This window comes from Rhyacophila brunnea, unplaced genomic scaffold (assembly GCF_057557595.1).
Source record: "Rhyacophila brunnea isolate RB1 unplaced genomic scaffold, BYU_Rbru_1.0 scaffold_4, whole genome shotgun sequence".
NCBI lineage: Eukaryota > Metazoa > Arthropoda > Insecta > Trichoptera > Rhyacophilidae > Rhyacophila > Rhyacophila brunnea.
The window spans coordinates 37,211,220-37,230,924 of NW_028233068.1; the positions used below are offsets into that span (position 1 = coordinate 37,211,220).

At 30.7% G+C, this 19,705-nt stretch overlaps 1 protein-coding gene across 1 annotated transcript in view; it reads left to right on the forward strand.

Annotated features, from left to right (window-relative positions):
* Gyc88E (Guanylyl cyclase at 88E) overlaps positions 1 to 19,705 on the forward strand; it is a 262,566-nt gene that overhangs the window by 235,148 nt on the left and 7,713 nt on the right. The window contains exons 4-9 of the mRNA XM_085953576.1: positions 6,684 to 6,965; positions 9,908 to 10,113; positions 10,875 to 10,998; positions 12,519 to 12,660; positions 18,479 to 18,605; positions 19,193 to 19,397. Of these exons, the coding sequence (XP_085809702.1) occupies positions 6,684 to 6,965; positions 9,908 to 10,113; positions 10,875 to 10,998; positions 12,519 to 12,660; positions 18,479 to 18,605; positions 19,193 to 19,397 (1,086 nt within the window). The remainder of the gene's footprint in view (positions 1 to 6,683; positions 6,966 to 9,907; positions 10,114 to 10,874; positions 10,999 to 12,518; positions 12,661 to 18,478; positions 18,606 to 19,192; positions 19,398 to 19,705) is intronic.

The following is a 19,705-nucleotide window of genomic DNA, read 5'->3' on the forward strand; positions in this document are numbered from 1 at the left end:
AGGTATATAAGCAATACATATGTCAACCAGGAATACAAGAAAAAAATTTATTATGTGATATTGGACAAGGGTTAGATAGAATCTTGATTTTTGGTAGGCAAAGTTGGGTTGAGCATTTAAATGTGAGTGAGGTATGGTATATGGATGGTACATTTTCCATTGCACCAAAATTGTTTACACAAGTGTATACTATAATGTGTGAGAGATACGGTGGCATATTACCGGTGATATATGCACTTCTTCCTAATAAGAAACGGACAACATATATTCGCATATTCGCTGCGCTTAAAGAGCTGCAGCCCAATCTGCGACCTCAATCAATCAATTGTGATTTTGAGCAGGCAGCAATAAGCGCAGCATTAGAAATGTTTCCAGGTGTGACAATCAAAGGATGTTTTTTTCATCTTTCACAGAATTTAAGGAAACATGTGGCATATATGGGCCTACTTAGTGAATTTAATAATGATGCTGATTTTAGTTTAAAAGCTCGAATGATAATTAATTGCCCTGACATTCGTGAAAATTGAAGACCTGGATGTATATCTAGATGCGCTATATGAACATTTACCATTAGAGTTAAGCCCTGTAACTAATTGGTTTGAGGACACGTATATGGGCCGCCGGAATAGACGTGGGACTGGCAGGCACCAGCCTCTATTTTCACCATGTATATGGAATCTCCATGAGAGGACGTTGCATGGAGAAGACCGAACAAATAATTATTCGGAGGCAGCGCATCGCCGATTACAAGCAGAATTAGGTATGAAAAATCCATGTTTTTGGAAATTCATTGATGGACTTTGGAAGGTACAAAAAGGTCGATATGTATATATGGAGCATTTAGTGGCTGGACATCAACCACCAATGAAATTAAAAAAATTGACAAATTGACAAAAATTGAAAAAATGCTGACAGCCGTATTTTAAAAATTGTACGGAGTATGGTAGTAGAAACCCAATAGAATATTTAAGTGGACTCTCTCACAACTACCAAATGTTGAAATCCTTGATTTATATTTAAATTATTAATACCTATCAACATTTTTTACTATTTTCTATTTTCGACATACTTTTCTTAATATTGATAAAATGTGAGGTTAATCCTTTAATATCTAAGTACCATAATATCTTTTGAAATTCTTTATTAAATAGTTATGATTATCACTGTACATTATTATGTTAAATGCTATACATTTAATCTAAAACGAGCAACGATGAAAATCCAAAGTTTCACATTTTTAAGTATTTTCAGTGGGTCCCTATGCATTGTTAACTGAAGTCATTTGTTAATATAAATTATGATAAGATTACATAGGTATTGATTATATTATGAAATTTTAGTTCTTAGTTGTACTGTTTTTTAAGAACCCATTCGCTGTGGATCTTTTAATTAATAATTAATTACCACATTTAAATAACATGCTAATTATATCTAATGGCCACCTGATGGGTAACGCACCAGTTGCGTTGGACGCAGCGAATGAAAATATATGTAAGCATATTTTTTACAATATTTTTAATTTTAAATATTTTGGCCAATTCAGTAAATAATCCAAGAAGAAGTACTTAATCAAAAATATAGTATTGAAAAATCCTACTACGCTTGCTGGGCGAAAGACGTGTGTTTAAACATTTAATATCTTTATGATTTAAACCCTACTCGTTTCAAGATTTTTAGTTATTGCTAGGTATATTTTTCCAATTCTGTATTTACAGTGGTACTTTCTTACAACTGATTTATAGTATGTATTGATTTAAAAGGGATATGATGTCATAGATAGTTAATAAATAAAATTGACTTCCTTATTTGTGTAATAACTTGATTACTTATTAAGTAGGTAGGTATATCATTGTGCTATTAAAATGGTATATTTGTTATTAGCTTCAAAGGAAAACAAATTAATTTATTTTAAATAATATTGCTAATGTAAAAATGAAGGTAGTCTAAGTCTATACATGCATTTTCATTTATCTGCATTTACTTTAAAGTTTGATTGTTACGTCAACTAAATTAAAAAATACATTAAAATTGCATAAGTTATTATATTATGTTCTTTTAGAGCCAAACCGGCTTTGAAAACACAATTCATTATTCGTTAAAAATGTATAAGACAACTTCCATCATTCACTATGTGCATGCATATTATATCTCAACTTGTATTATGTACCTATTTTTCTATTATTAAACGTATTTTGTGTCACACGCTTTTTCCTATAGTATGGCTCTGTTGTTAGTAATATTACATAGGACAGATAATATTATTTCTTTGATTCTGCAATAAACTTAAGTCGATAATTCTGAGATTTGAACTTTAGTTTTGTTTGATTCATTTGTTATTCAAGATTAATCTTTGTGCTTTATCTCTTTATAATATTATTACAATCGATTGAAGGTACGTATCAAGGGAGTCGTTTTTGCGACCCTAGTTTCGCCTTTCGGCATCTTCAACTTTATCACCTACCTATTTAGTCAATAATCACAATAAAAAAAATAACAATAAATAATAATAAAAAATTAACAAATAAATTATGATTAGTTGAAGTATTTGAAGTGAAGTGGAAAAAAGTAGCATGTAAGAATAATATCGAATATTTGTTTCACAAGATTGATATCATTGATATAGGTATCTCATTAGTATCCCAATACGTTGCTATGTTCCCAGAATTGACAATTTTACACCTCTTGAGTTTAGTAAGTATTTTTATTGATTACATTTACTAATGATCTATTATTATGTTTTGACGATTAATACTCGTATCGAATGTATTATTAGTTTGAAGGTAGGGTTTTTTACAAACACTTCAACTATTCATAATTTGTTTGTTATATTTTTATTGTGAACTTATGGTAGGTGATAAAGTTTCACCTAATTTATTATATTACTTTATTATATAAGTTAGAATTATTAACTGTATTCATCGACAGTGTGTATTTATCTTTTGGTAAATGCACACAGTGCCCGAAGGTGCCGAAAGGCGAAACTCGGGTCTCAAAAAACGACTCAAATGGAAAAGTACAAAACTTCAATCCATTAAAATTTATTCGTTTAGTTTACTTACGTTCAAATATATAGGTATGTTGAATTTTTGAGAGGTTATTAAGAAAAGTAGTAAGTAGTAAGTAGAATATATTAAAAGTGTATTTACATTACAAGTTTTAGGTAGATAGGTAGGAAGGTACCTAATATTGTATTATTAGGTTCCTCCATTTATTCCTTTATTTTTATGGAAAGTAATAAATATTTTGTGTAGTTTTCGTATGTTATTTTGTTATGAGGTTTTTTGAGATGAATATGTACGTATATTATGTTATTTAAATATCATAAGTAGGATTATAAAATACCCATTCGATGTGTATTTATGAACTGCATTTTGTTTTTTTATTATTAAAATGTATTGTCTAAAATAGGTTGTCATTGAAAATAAATGTATTATTATAATTGTCGTTTTATTTATCAATTTTGCTTAGCACTTTTTATTTTATTATTTAATATAGGTACTGTCTTTTCATCAAGGCTTCACTGTGAGTTAATACCGTTAAAGAAATTCATATGTAAGTATTATTATAAAAATATGACTTGGCAAATAGTGAATATTATTAATTACTATAAGGTTACTTTACATATGTATCCATCAACCTACTGAAATATTTACAGCAGATTATTTTCTTGAATATTTAAAGATATTTTTATTTACCCTAAAACACACTTTAAAATGTATTGTTTTAATTTAAGAAAAGTCTGAAAGAATATTATTTTCATTCAAACTGGCTCAATTTAACTAATAAACTAGAAACAGGCAAAAAAATAAAAAACACACGACGAAATAAATAACAATAGCTTTAGTGTTTTATGGTTGTATTTTAAATCATATACATTTAATAAACTTAAAAAAATACCATATACGAATACATATATTTTGGTTACTTACTGTTTTTATTTGGTGTTTTTCTTCGCTTTCTGTAAAGTTGAGTTTCGCATAACATATACTTAATTATCTCCTTTATAGGGACACCTACAGATTCGTGAATATAAATAAAAATACGTAAATTTAATTGTGCACATCTTTAAAAGACGAGGAAAGAATTCCATTATTTTTATAAACATCATATATATACTATACTTAAATAAAAATGACTAAAACTTCCAATAAAGTTACAAATTCGCTTTGTCAACATAATATCTAATGTAATATGTATATACCTTTCAAGTAGTTTACCTACTTATATTGTTTGTAATTTCATAATCTTCAAAATACTTATTTACGGGTGATATACACATATAAAGTTCAATTATAATAACATGAAATCGAGAAAACGCCGAAAGACAATATTTTAACTAACCAATTCATTATTAATGTTTGTTGTTTTTAATATGAATAGGTAGGTATACACAAAAATTACTTAATTATGCACATCTTCAAGTTCTGGCGAGAAAAGAATTCTTTTCTTTTATAAACAACATAAAGCATGAATAATAATTATTATCTATCATAATAAAAATATATTAAGCGCAAAATGTATTAGGTACAACCACTAAGTAGATAGAAGTATTTATTAAAGTGTCGTGTCTACTTTCTCTACGAAGTCGTTACGTAGGTCTTTACCTTTGCGCATTTTATTCAGCGGTGCGGCGTCCAATCTCCCGGCGGCCAGTTGGGCCGGTGTCAAATTGGGCCGGCGCCCGATTGTACCGGCGTCCGATCGTCCCGGAGGCCAATTGGGTCGGTGTTCGATTGTACCGGCGGCCAATAACCGGAGGCCAATCGGCGGAGGCCAGTTCGCGGTGCCAAATCGTCCTAGACCCCTCTTCAGTGCAATAAACGAGGCGAAAAATCAATGCTGTAATATTACATTTTTAGTCAAATTCTCTCTTCATATTCTTTACCTACCGAGAATAATGATCACTGATATCATTGGCGCACCCAAGGGGGGGGGGGGGGCAAGGGGCCCTGGCACCCTCCAAACATGAAAATTATCAGAATGATTTTCAACATTGAAATTGAAAGCCAATAAACTATACCTTTGGGCTTAGACAAATAAAAACACGGCAAAAAAATGATTTGTAATAATTCTACAGCACCCTTTTTAGAAAAATGTCATAGATTTTAATTTCTAACACAAAAATTTCGAAACACTAATGTCAGGTTTTTTTAGAAACCCAATCCCTAATGGAACTGTCAAAAAATTCTCGGTGTCCACCCGAATTCCGGAGTGGTATAGGTCATGGCTGGGGAGGGTTGTGGGGGGCCCGGCGTGTCGGGTTGACCAGATAAGCGAGATAAACACACATCATAAATTAGCTTTAATAGTAAAATCATGGCCATGAACATTTTCAATTACTTATATAATTGTGCAATATATTTTTTGATTATTATGTGTTGATACTCGACAGCTCCATTATTAAAGTAGATGTATTAAAAATCGCCAATAATTTACTGTATAAGTACCCTTAATTTGAACTAAAACACAATTTGAAAAACGTTAATGTAGTGTTTCACACTGCCTTTAATCTTAGAGGTAGGTAGGGGGCCCGCCAAATATCCTAGCCTGAGGGCCCGTTTCAGGATGTGGGGACCATGGTGTAGCTACACTGAGTGCAATAGACAAAATACCGATAAACGAGAAATTAGGCTGTGAAGAAGAAAAAGAGCCTATGGGACTAATTTACCTAGTCTGTAAATTTAACTAAAATTTTAATTTAAAAATTTAAATCTAGTCTGTAGTTTTCTTAATAATGTCGCTCCATCATCTTTCTTCGATGTCACCAGTGAATTTTGGTCAACGTCCTCTCCTGGGAGCTCGGATCTCTTCTAGCAATATGACCAAAGAATTGATGAATGTATATGAGACACATACACGTCGTTTGATGCCCAGATATTCAAATATAGAGACAATTATTAATTGTAAGGCCGTTCATTGAAAGTGAAGCATCCTCAACCACAATTAAATTTCTTTGCGAGACTGCTCATGGGATTTTTAAACATACAAATTGTTCGTTTAATTTTCATTTCTCATCCACCGGAGACGAAGTCATTAAACTTGAATTAAGAGCGTACTTCAGTGAAACGGCAAATAATTTTCAACAGTAGGTGCGACGAAATTTCCCACTAGTCGCCTGGACTCGCCAATCGGAGACCGACAGTCGAAGTGTGCGCACGTCGATTTGTTTAATCATGGGCGTCGGATGAAAATATTCTTAAATTGTGTAAAAATGACTAAAAAACTTTACGTATGTACTTAAAAAAGAAAACATGTCAATGAATATACTATTATTATTAGTAATATAACAATAAACATATCACGTTGGATTTTTATGACAAATTATATTTCGTTCGGCATGCGTCATTTGCACAATCCGCGCATCGCCTAGCCACGATCTTTTTAGACCATGCCTCAACTGAAGTATAGCCTTAAGTTACAATTATATGAAGTCGTATACTCTTTCCAGAAGAATTAGTCTCTCGATGAGGATACATTATTACTGAATTTATTTTGGTCATTTTTCATTTCAGGGTTGTCCTTGTTTTATAAATACATTCCTTCTTCATTTTGCCACCCGTCAGAACGTACAGCCTGTAGCGCTGACTTCTATTTCTACCCTTATAGGACGTCATTGTGCGGACAATCCGCACTATGCCTGCCATAAACACGATCAATTCGCTTTATCAAACATATTATTTCAGGTCCTGGGTCTCAGCGAGCGTGAATTCATGGACACGATGGGCGTCCAATTCGTGGGCTTCGTCAGTCAGTACGGCTACGACAGAGTGCTGAGCGTCCTCGGCCGCCACATGAGAGACTTCCTCAACGGGCTGGACAACCTGCACGAATACCTCAAGTTCTCCTACCCGAAGATGAAGGCTCCCAGCTTCATCTGCGAGAACGAGTCTAGGCAGGGTCTGACTCTGCATTACAGGAGTAAGCGTAGGGGGTTCGTGTATTATACAATGGGACAGATCAGAGAGGTGAGGCCAATTAATATTCAAAGAAATTTGCAATTAAATAATTAATTAGTTCACATCGATTATATTCAGTAATACTCGACTTTAGCGAGTGAAACGAAACTATGTCAGGTGGAAAGTAAGAAACAAGAAATATCCATTAAAAGAATAAAAAACATGAAATGTTTAAGTATAAATATATTAACCTTTATTAATTAAAATAAAAGACAATAATTAAATTCCTAGCTTTATACCTATAATATAAAATGCTATAATTTTGAATAAATATAAAATTCTGAGTTGCAATAAAATCTATACTAGGTACTCACTAAATCTATATAATCCAGATAATGACGAAACTTGTACAATCAAATGAAATTTTATAAATTAAAATATTATTAGATAATCAGGTAGGTATATTTTAAAAAGTATCAAATTTTGAACACTATAATGATGATAATATCCACATTATTAATAGATGAGGATGAATTAATCGTGCTATAATCTGTATTTTGTTCTAATTTAATAAACAATTATTTTTATTCAACGAATAAGACACAAGATTTGAGAATGTAATATTCTATATATTGAATATACATAATTTGAAAAGATCTCATGCATATACACGCTAGAAAAAATCATTTTTTAGAAAAAAATACGACACCCGACGGGACTTGAACCGGTATCCATTTGCGCCGCAGGTCACTTTCTTACTATGTGTATGGAATAAAATATAAGAAAAATGTAAGAAAATCTTAATATGAAGGATATATCCAAATATGTTGAACCTTCTTTCATATGAAGCCCATGGAAATTTTCCTATAAAAATCACTGAAGACAATCTCAATTTAAAAAAATTATCACTTTAGTATGCAAAAAAGCTAAAATAAACTGTCTAGTGTCTAATCAGACTTTCGTATATTTAGGCTCCATCTTACACAAGAAGGTTTTCTTCAAATCTTGGGTTATATCTATCAATAATAAAATTGTGTTTAACAACTGTTTTAAAAAACTTCTGTGTAACCTCAAGTAATTAAAGGTGTCCACCGTCACAAATCACCAGTCACTGTTGACTGCGCCACATGCATCTTGATCCTTTTGCCGTATGAAATGTAGGTGACAAACAGTGGGGTGCATAATATGCATTGGACATACAGGGAAAACGCAACTGCTAGTGCTTGCTTACCTATAATGCATATTTCGACAAGGTGTAATAATATTGTATTAACGGCCCACATGCTCAGTGTACGTCAAAATGGGGCTTTTATGCTATTTTCAAAGCATGATCCGGGACATTTCTTAAACGTTGTAGATAATCTATTTACATAATTTTGAAGCCTTATTATCCTTTATATTTATTTTAAACAGTTGATGACTGCATAAAGTATTTTTATTACATAAAATAGTATTCTTTTAAATATCTCGCTCTAATGTTTTAGAATATAGTCATATTTCAGTACGTCCATGTGAAGTGGTGTTATTTATTGGTCACAAAGTAACGTTAAAAGATAGCTGCAACTGACCAAATGTGAAAAAAGTTGATATGGCAAAAAGATATATCTGCTTAAAATGCGAGATAAATAAAACTTCCAATTTTTAAAGGAAATGATTTGAGGTTTTTGCTGGGATGCTAATTCCGCTTAATTTGATATAAAATACTTCAAAATATCTTATAAACTAACTCTTGTCAGACTGATTTCAAAACTTTATTTTTGCTCTCCTGTAAAATTATGTAAACAGCAGTTACAACCGCTTGCCATATCTCTATTACATGCAAGTAGAATATGATATCAATAAAGAAAAAACATTCTTGGAAGTGACTTAATTTAACAGAAACTGTTTTGATTAAAATCACATTTAGACTTTAAAATCATTTGTCAAACTATCATGAGAGTATCCTAGGATTTGTTTTATTTCACGACCAGATTAAAATAAATGGTTCCATTATTTTCATGTCAGTTTGCTCGCTCTCTTCTACACATTTAAATATGTTTTCTCTCATGCATTCCAGATAAATAAGACAAATATGTATATAAGATAATGTTTGCCACCCACAGTTATAAAGCCTTATTATCCTTTATATTTACTTTAAACATTTGATGACTGCATTAAGTATTTTTATTACATAAAATAGTATTCTTTTAAACCTCTCGCTCTAATGTTTTAGAATATAGTCATATTTCAGTACATGCATGTGCAGTGGTGTTAAGATTTTTTACATTTATTAATTTTTAAAAGCATTTATAAAACCATTAGTAAAATTTATGTCGACATTATTACAGTAAAATATTTACAATAAAAATTATATTGATAATCTCTGTGATCCCAAATTTGACAAGAATTACGCATTTTATTATTCAAAAAATGGGCAAGATTTACACATTTACAGATACTGATTATAAGCTATGTCTTTGACCATTCAAATGTGATAAAAATTCTACGAATAATGTTTGCTTTATAATAATTATTGACCTAAGAATAAGGTAGTATTTTTTTGAAATACGCCATTTTTATTGGCATTTCCCAGTGGCTAAGCTACAGCATACAGCCGTAGCCATAAATTAACAAACGATAAATGAAGTAGGGAGTAAGATCATGTTAACGCGCGTGTTTGAACATGTACCTAACTGATTTTTTTTAAACGGTACATTTACGCTGGCATGTCCCTCCTTAATGAGTATGCATTTTAATTGAAAAGGGTATCACCGTGGGTCCCTCTTCCCCTACACTGCAGGGTCTTTCATGACGTAGTTTCTCTACTCTTCCGTTTCCTATTTGTGGAAAATTAAGTGAATTACAATTAAAGCAAGAACTGTATAAATCCATATAGGTTTAGTATGCTATGGGTAATTTTAACAGCCTATGAGTACCTGCCTATAATTATTATTAATAATAAACATTCCTATATATCATTTTTAGCTGATTCAGATTATACTCATTGATTTTAATGATACATGATTTCATAGGTTGCAAGGCACTTTTACCACAAAGAGATGCACATCGAATTGATCAGAGAAGAATTACTTTTCGATACTGTCCACGTCACCTTCCAGCTGACTTTTGATAACAAGGCCTTCACTCTGGCCTCTTTATCTATGACCAGGGAAGAAAAGCATCTTCCTATCAGTGCCGCCGTTCTCTTCGAGATATTTCCATTCTGCATTGTATTTGGGTACGTTGAAATTTTCTATAATGTTGCCAGCAGTAAATAGCATAGATACGAACCTATTTTGGACAGAAACCTATATCGCTGTTATAACATAAATTAATAATAATATCTTGTTACAAATGCATACTGTACAATGCCGATTATTTGGACTAATTAAAAAATATTTAATACCTACTAAGTATATTATAATACGCTGAAGTTCCCGGCTTTTCACAAGGTCACTTTATTGATCGATACACATTTATCGTACTTCACAAAACAATAATAATTCAATTTTTCAATATCAAATTAACTGTATCTAGGCATAAAATATGTCAAAATGAAAATAATTCTGACAGCAATAAAAGTAAAACAAAAGAACACCAACTTAAGGAGGATCCTTATACCAGCAGAGGCACCTAGCGGAAAAATACGAAGCTTGCAATTTGAGACATTTTTTTGATAATTTACAATTTCAACTGTATTAATTAGTAAATATTATGTATCTGAAAACATTAAAAAGATTATTTTTTTAAGTCAAAGATAAACTTGCAATTGTAAAAAAATGTGAATTTGTTACATTTATTTATGTCAACGAAATGTGTGCGAAAAAATATAAATTGGAAGGAACAAATAAACATTATTCAAAAATGTATAGATATTGTTTTAAAATAATATTTAACAAAAATTCTCTCGCTAATTATAATTGAGAATCTTCGATAATTTGGTATTCGAATGTAAAGTACCTACGTTAATGTATTCCATTTTTGTTGTGCTTATTCCAGATCTGACATGATTGTGAGGAGTATAGGAAACTCCTTGATGGTGATTTTACCAGATCTACTGGGAAAGAAAATAACCAATTGGTTTAATCTCGTTCGACCATTGATTGCCTTCAAATTTCAAACAGTAAGAAACCATAATAACATTGTTTGGATTTATACTATCGACTGGTTTCAGGCTGTGCAGAATGATTGTTGTTTTTTAAGTGACATCTATTAATGAAATTACAAGAGATGCCTTGGAGGCTTGACACACTGATTGATTTTGAGGCCCCCTACAATAAAAACTACAAATGACATTCTTAAACCAAAATTAATTATTATTGAAGATAACAGCGACAACACATAATAATATCACTTAATTTTTTGTGCACAAGTGTGAGTGGTTATGTTATGGGCCTCTTTGATATTAGTTGCTGGTTTTTGTTATGCTTTGGGCAACATTTTATAGTCAATTTGTCAGGAATATCCATTTTTTTTCATTTTTCGTATAATGATTGTATGACTGATTTAAACTCTTTCAAAGCCCTCTTTTGAACTTTCTGACGAATCGATTGTGTCACATATGTCAAAGAAAATCGTCTCTGAAGGGATGCAATTCAAGTTTGATGAAACATTAAATAAACCTATGTAGTAATTTGCAAGTGGCTAACATCTATTTCTCGTAAAAACAAAAATCTGGTAATACCAACCTCCACCCTGTGGAGGCCCATATGATCTTATTAGGATCAGACATGGTCAAAAGAAGTAATTTATAGTAAAGCATATTACATCATATTTGTAGTAAGGAGATAGGTCACTATTTTTCATATGAGCCAATATCATTGAGTATTTAACATTTTTGTATACGAACTTCTATATTTCTATGTCAAATTTACTAATTTAACAGCATCATTTTGATACATTTCGCGCACATGACACATTTTTCAAATTCCTAGACTTATCTTCTATTTTCTTTCACGCACAGAAATTTTCTTTACCTTCGAGATAACGTAACTAGATGTTGTAGTATTATCAAGTAAATGAAAATATTATAATCCTGTAATCGTCATATCAGAGGTAAAACTGCAGGTAAAACATACTAGGCACTTCATTTATTATTTTACCTCTGTTATGAAAGCGTTATAATAACGATGTTAATCGTAGTATTTATATTTTTTATTACACATTGGATTACATACTATTTTATATTACATAAGAACGTACTTTCTCTTCTTTTTTCTTTTTTTATATTTGTTGTTATCAGGAATTCAATATTTTTTTATTTATTTCATGACAATTGTTTATAATTCTATACCCACGTAATTGGTATTATGGTGCATTGGTCAATAGCTGTAATGCCATAATACTCTTCTAAATATATTTTTTTTTTTAATCAATAAATAATCTTCACTTGCACTGGTGTTGTCGGTATATCATCGCTTGGTGTTGAATAGATCTATTCTACAACTGCAAAATTCTGAGTACTACTAAATACTTACATTTTTATTTTAATAAAACCATGTTCATAGTATTTCTCAGTTCTATATAATAATTAGTAGTTTGGTTAAATAAAACCGTTTTTGAAATTTGTGTAAAATGCTCTATTCACCGCCAAAGCATATATTATAAAAATATTTAACATTCTGTTATCATATGTCTTTGCAGATATTGAACAGGACAAACAATATCTTTGAGTTGGTAACAGTGGAAACAGTCCTGGCCAATCGACCCAATGATAAGCACAAGAAACAGCTCGCTCTCAATGAAGTGAATGGCACAAATAATGAAAAGAATCTTCGTTTAAAAGGTAACTTTGGTTATATTTCTCTTTATAGTAATTCTTTGTTAAAAAATAATGGCTATAATATAATATCAAAATAAATCATTCTTAGCAGCACAAATTTAATTTATACTGATGCTGAAAATTCAATTTCAATGACGACGGTTAAAAAAGTATTTTTTTTACAAACGAAGTAGCTATGTTTTGTAAGTACTAAAATGATTTTACAGGAATAAATACCAAATTAATATTTTTAATAATTATGCATTATTTTTACATTTTACCTAATGTTCAAACACGTTAACATGTTTTTCTAAATTTGTAAAAGTATTATTGGATGATTTTATTATTGTAAAAAACAAAATGGGTGCCATCTATGAATGCCTTACAGAGACTGAAAAAGTGGTTCAGAAAGAGACTAGTGGAAGAAAGGTTCCCGGAGAAGTATTCATTAGATTGAAAGGTAATAATATTTTTATCAAGAGAGCAGCTCAGTGTTGTGTGTTGTTATTACAATGTCACCAATTAATTTTATTCTGCAAAATACTTTGAATCCATTCCATAAAATAATAAGCTTTCAATGTTATATTTAGTATACCGCTTCAAACATAAAATAATTACATATTTGATTTAGATATTGTAATCAACTTTCATAGTTGAAGAAATAAAATAATGTATTTTTTAAACCTGATTAAAAATTCTGTCGCTTAATGTTGACTGTAATGCCTCTGCGAGAGAAATTTTAAACTGCAATTTAATACATTGTACTGATAATTTTCATTTTAAATAATGAATAATGACAAATTTTTTAATTCATTTTAAAAAATCTAAATGAAATGGGAATTCAGTGAAAGTCCGATTTTTATTAGTAAGTACATCATATTTTATGGATATTTTTATCATAAGTTCCTTCGAATGCACCATGAAGATTTTTGGATAATTCATATTTTATGTAATTTTTTTTAATTCAAAGAAATATCGAATTTTCAACAAAACATGAATGTTTAAAAATCTCTTTATCATTTGAAATGAAAATTATTAGTGAAATGTTGTAATCAGCAGGCTAAATTCTTTATTCGCACCCTTAATTTATTAGCAAAATCACGCTTGCTTTTTAAAGATGAGTTAATTTAAAAGCACTTTTTTTTCTACACAATAATTTCCAACCAGATTTCGCAAGAATTCATAAACACTTGTGTAAAAAAATATAACTCATTGAAATAATTGCCTAAAAATAAAAATTGCCAAAATGAAAATTCGACTTTCAGCTTTTTGGGTTTACGAATTTCAGGTTTCTGTAATGAATAAACCCATAGAGATATAATAGTTTAGGTATAAAATCTGTACAAAACTCATTTTCTTCAAAATTTTACATTATGATATACTGGCTCTGAGGTACAGAAATAATACTCGAGCTTTTCATGCGACCTATTAACCTTTCCAATGCCTCACGATATTACTATGGCAGTATCTGACAGGCCGCAGATTTTCAACGACACACATTGAATGTAGAGCGAAGCTCTTATTAAATTTGTGACTAAGTATTTCATAATTATTCAAACAGATGTCACTGTTTAATTTTTTAGATTATGCAAATCAATTGACAAAGGCTAGAGTTTAAAATCGGACGAGATGACTCGCGAAATTTGTATATGCAGCCTGTCGATCACGGCGTCATAGAGCGAGAAAACTCGCTGAAGGCATAGAAGGTTAATAATAATAAAACAATGAAACCCTTTGTTTGATATTCCAATTATGGTTATCATTGAATGATTTTTCGTAAAAAAAAAACACTTGTATTTACACAATGTTTGCTAATTTTTTTTAACCTCAGTTAAATAAGCTATGATAGACAGATAGGGCCTCTCCGAGATTCTACAAAGTATTTCTAGAGTTCCTCTACCAAATAAGGTTGGGAATCACTGTTCCACACAGATATTATCAGTGGTGTAGTGTGGCCAGATGCATAAGAGGCGGCAATTCGCAACTTTTTCTCAAGACCGAATGCAACCCTAAGCATTCTCAAACATACAATATCAATTGCACAAAATTATGAATCTCATGGACTCAAAAAAATTTTTTCTTACAAAAATTGTTATAATTATTAAATTAGTATCAAATATCAGTAAATTCTCAGTGGCTATTGAAAGATTGATATATAATGTGAATTATATTGTAACTTTTTCAGCACTCCGGGGCTTCTTTTTATCACTATATTGCTGATTTTTATAATAGGCATTACGTTCACTGTGATCTTACACTGTGTTATTTCATCATGATTCATGATCAGCATTACAACCGAATGTAGGTTTTAGCAGCCTCCATGAAACATCATAACTCTGTTTGCCACAAGATTCATCCAATAAGCTTCAGGAAACTATACTGGGATGGCGCCTCATGGCGTCTTCTTTTGATTCCATAACAAGTGTATTTATGGGATGGGTTTGTTAGCATCAAGTCTGGTTTAGGGCGATTGGACCGATTGGGCGCATTGTCCTTGTGCAGTAAAATCATAGAATTCTCAAAAAAATCAAGAATGACAATTCCTAATAAAAACTATTCAGGATCAATATTAAAAAAACACTAGAAAATTATCTCACTGACATCATGGGAGATGCAGAATAATGTTATCTGTTAAAAAGCTAGGAGTTCAAATTGTCAATAATTTGCCAATGAAAAAGCAAGAAAAATATCATCTTGATTAGGTAAAAAGTTTTCTTATGTATTAAAAAGATATTCAATAAGTTATTAAAATATACTCATCATCATTATTTTTTATGCATTTTTTTTTCAAGTAAACTATTTACACTGAAAAGCAACTTCTCCCCTCAACTGTTTTTGTAGGGAAAAATGATATAGACAGGTTCTCCCGCGCTCATACTCCAATCGCACTTGCTAAGACCGGCTTCGGTTAGCATTATGCCCAATCCCTACCTCCTTTATTCAGGCTTAGGACCAGCAACGGCATCGGTTGAGGCGTTCCCAGCTGGTGGTGAATCATTATTTTATAGTTAAGGTGAAGCATTTACTGAGCCTTTTTTAAAGAGGCACCTAGCGGAAAAATACGAAGCTTGCAATTTGAGACATTTTTTTTGATAATTTACAATTTCAACTGTATTAATTAATTAATATGTATCTGAAAAAATTAAAAAGGTTTTTTTTTATTTTAAGCCAAAGACAAACCTACAATTATTTATGAAAAATTATATAAAATGTGAATTTTGTTTACGTCCCCATCTTATTATAACATATATTTTTATGGTCATATTTATTATTAAAATTTAGTTTATTAAGTTTTCAATTTTTCTTAAGATTTTTGACTAATTCATAGTTTTTAATATTTTTTATATTAATTTTAAAAAACATCGATTTTTATAAAAAATATAAATGGGTATAACTTGAAATTCTTTTAATTCGCTAGGTGCCTCTTTAAGAAGGGCTCAGTAAAGGCTTGAACCTTAAACTGTTTTTTTTATTCACTAGTCTAGTGCTGTAAATAATAGGTTAATTAGATCATTTTACAATAATATATTTTGATACTTAATATTATAATTATGTATGTTTTTCTTTGTATTGTTTTATAAATATAATTTGCTATTTATAGCAATTCTACCATGATATATGTGTAATGGAATTAAGACCAGGTAAGACTAAATGAAATTAAAACGAAGCGAAAAATGATTATTTTGTACATAAGGGCAGCGTTATGTATTTACATATTATTATGTATTATATAAAACAGTTATAACAATGACGACATGCCTATGAATAGAGCCGGCTCTACCTTAAGGATTCGTAGGGACCATCCCCACATCGGGAAAATATACACTATTAAAATTCTAATGGATTTAACGGCCCACGTGCTCGTCGTAGGTCAAAATTGAGTTTTTATTGTATTTTCAAACCATGATCCTGGACACTTCTTAAACGTTGTAGATAATCTATTTATATAATTTTGAAGCCTTATTATCCTTTATAGTTATTTTAAACATTTGATGACTGCATAAAGTATTTTTGTTACATAAAATAGTATTCTTTTAAACCTCTCGCTCTAATGTTTTAGAATATAGTCATATTTCGGTACATAACTGTGCAGTGGTGTTAAGATTTTTTACGTTTATTAATTTTTAAACGCATTTATAAAACCATTAGTATAATTTATTACGAGATAATTTTTGTAAAATATTCACGATAAAAAAATATATTGATAATCTCTGTGATCCCAAATTTGACAAGAATTAGGCATTTTATTATTCAAAAAATCGGCAAGATTAACACATTTGACGATGATTCTAAAGATACTTATTATAAGCTATGTCTTTGGCCATTCAAGTGTGATAAACATCTTATGAATAATGATTGCTTTATAATAATTATTGACCTAAGAATAAGGTAGTGTTTTTTTGAAATACGCCATTTCTTTTGTCATTCCCCAGTGGTTAAGCTACAACATACGGCCGTAGCCATAAATTAACAAACTATAATTGAAGTAGGGAGTAAAATGATATTGACGCGCGTGTTTGAGCATGTCCCCCCTTAAGTTTTGTACTATTCTTATATTTTATTGAGTCGTTTTTTGCAACCCGGGTTTCACCTTTCGGCATCAGTGTCAGTATGTAGGTACTTACCATTAGTCAGAGCGCATAGTACTTAAAGATGCCGAAACGTGAAACATGGGTCGCAAAAAACGACCAAATTGGAACAGTAGAAAACTTAAATCCAAATATACACATTTGATATTTTTATTATTGGGCATAATATACATACCTACTTCATTAGGTGATTAAATTATTTACTAAATATTACCATCACTATTTTATAGAGATATTTATTAATATTATAAAATATAGCAATCATTGTAAATTATCTAATAAAATAATGATGATTACGCAGTAATAAAATAATTAATTACATGGTGATATCTATGTACAAATTAAAAAAGTTATGGTGTCTGTTTCTCACTGACCTGGATGACTGGTTCCATCACGTCGCCGCCATACAAATCTCATTCTCCAAAGGATTCGAATGCATTAGTATACGCATACTGGGGAGCGATTTAAATAACCCTTATAATTAATAAAAAAAATAGTTACAATATTAATTCTAAAAAAAGGATATTTATCATATGAAATTACCCTCTACCCCCATTAATAAAAATTATATTAATATAAGTAGCTTGGTACATAATGTATAATATGAGAAAGTAGGTAGGTTTTTTTTAATAATAATGACTAAACCCCAGCACCTAAAAAGTCAAAGGACTGCCACTGCAACTATTTTGAATTATGTGCCATTGCACCAACAAACTTTATAAGTAAATTACCTAAATCAATGTCGTAGAAACGGTACTTGCTTTATAAATGCATAACGCCAACAAAATGATTTTATTATTGTTATACCCATGAATTATGTAATGTGCTTTGTAATCACACTGCAAGCTGATGTGTATTTCAATACTGTACTACATTAATATTATTTATTATAGATTCCTTTCACGCAATGCCATCTGTTGTCACACAAGATATTAACAACTAAATAGTAGATAATTATTTTCGGAAATAAGACATATATCGGTAATATATTATTCAGCAACGGATGGCATTGTATGTATGCAATGGTAATAGATGAATACAAACATAATAATATTATGTATAAGGAATACATGCCAAAGTTCAGCTCAAACCTCCTCAACAAAATTATTTCTAATATGAGTATATTACAAATAATATTAATGTAGTTGTTAGGAGGATATCATGATTTCTAGCAATCCATTCATTTTTTTGCTCTCCATTAGTAAGTTTATCGGTAAGAATAAATTAATATTTTTATTTGTATTTCATCATAGGTCAAATGATTTACATGGACAACTGGCGAATGATGATGTATCTTGGGACACCCGTGATGCCCGATCTCAATTCTCTCATCACAACAGGACTGTACATAAATGATCTATCAATGCATGACTTCAGCAGGTGGTTATTTCTATAATAATATAAACTTTCCGACTCATAATCACTATACATTATATTCCTACATTCGTCGTTGAAACTAGAAAAATATGTAACTCCGTTTTAATCGAAAAATGACTTTGAATGCCATCTAGTGGCCGTTATTGCAAATGATGTGATTCCAAAAAATTATAACATTGTTAAATCATAGATGATTTAACTCCATATCCATTTATACACAAAACTATAATGTTTTTGTCTTTCCTGTAAAGTAGTGTTATTGAAGTTACCTACACAATTTTCCAGTTTCAATGACGAATGCGGATGTGCCTCCCTATCTTTGCACCAGAGCTTTGTGTCTACTTTTGGATAGAAGCTCTTCACTGGCATTCTCCTTTTAATCTACCACCATAGACAATAATTTTATTTTATACTATTATTAACTAGGTAGATATTGATTGTATTTGACATTATATTTAATTGAGAAACCCTTGCTATTTCACATTATGTGATATCAAATAAAAATTATATAATAAATACTTTATTTATTATTTATTGTCTGAAATAAGCTTGTTCCTCATATAAATAAATAAATCACATTTGTTTCGTAGGGATCTAATGTTAGCGGGTACCCAACAGTCTGTAGAGTTGAAGTTAGCTCTGGATCAGGAACAGCAAAAAAGCAAGAAGCTTGAAGAGTCCATGAGAAAGCTGGATGAAGAAATGCGAAGAACAGATGAGTTGCTCTATCAAATGATACCCAAACAAGTCGCCGACAGGCTTAGGACAGGAGAAAATCCAATAGACACATGTGAAGTATGAATATACACTCTTCACCATAGAAATGAAAATTATGTTAATATATATAGTCAGTACATGGCATCATTAGAATACAATAAAATCAAAACATAACATCTTGTGATTATTTAGTAATATTATATTAACTAGACATGCTACGTTCAGATATGACTGATTGAAACTATATAAGTCAGGGCCTGCCTGTTAATCAGTCCTGCACCAAGATCTACCTATGCAAATGCATCATGACTGACTCATGTCGTGATTGCTAAAAAGCTACATTTCCATAGTCAGAGTCAAAGACTGCCTGTGAAACAGTAACCAGC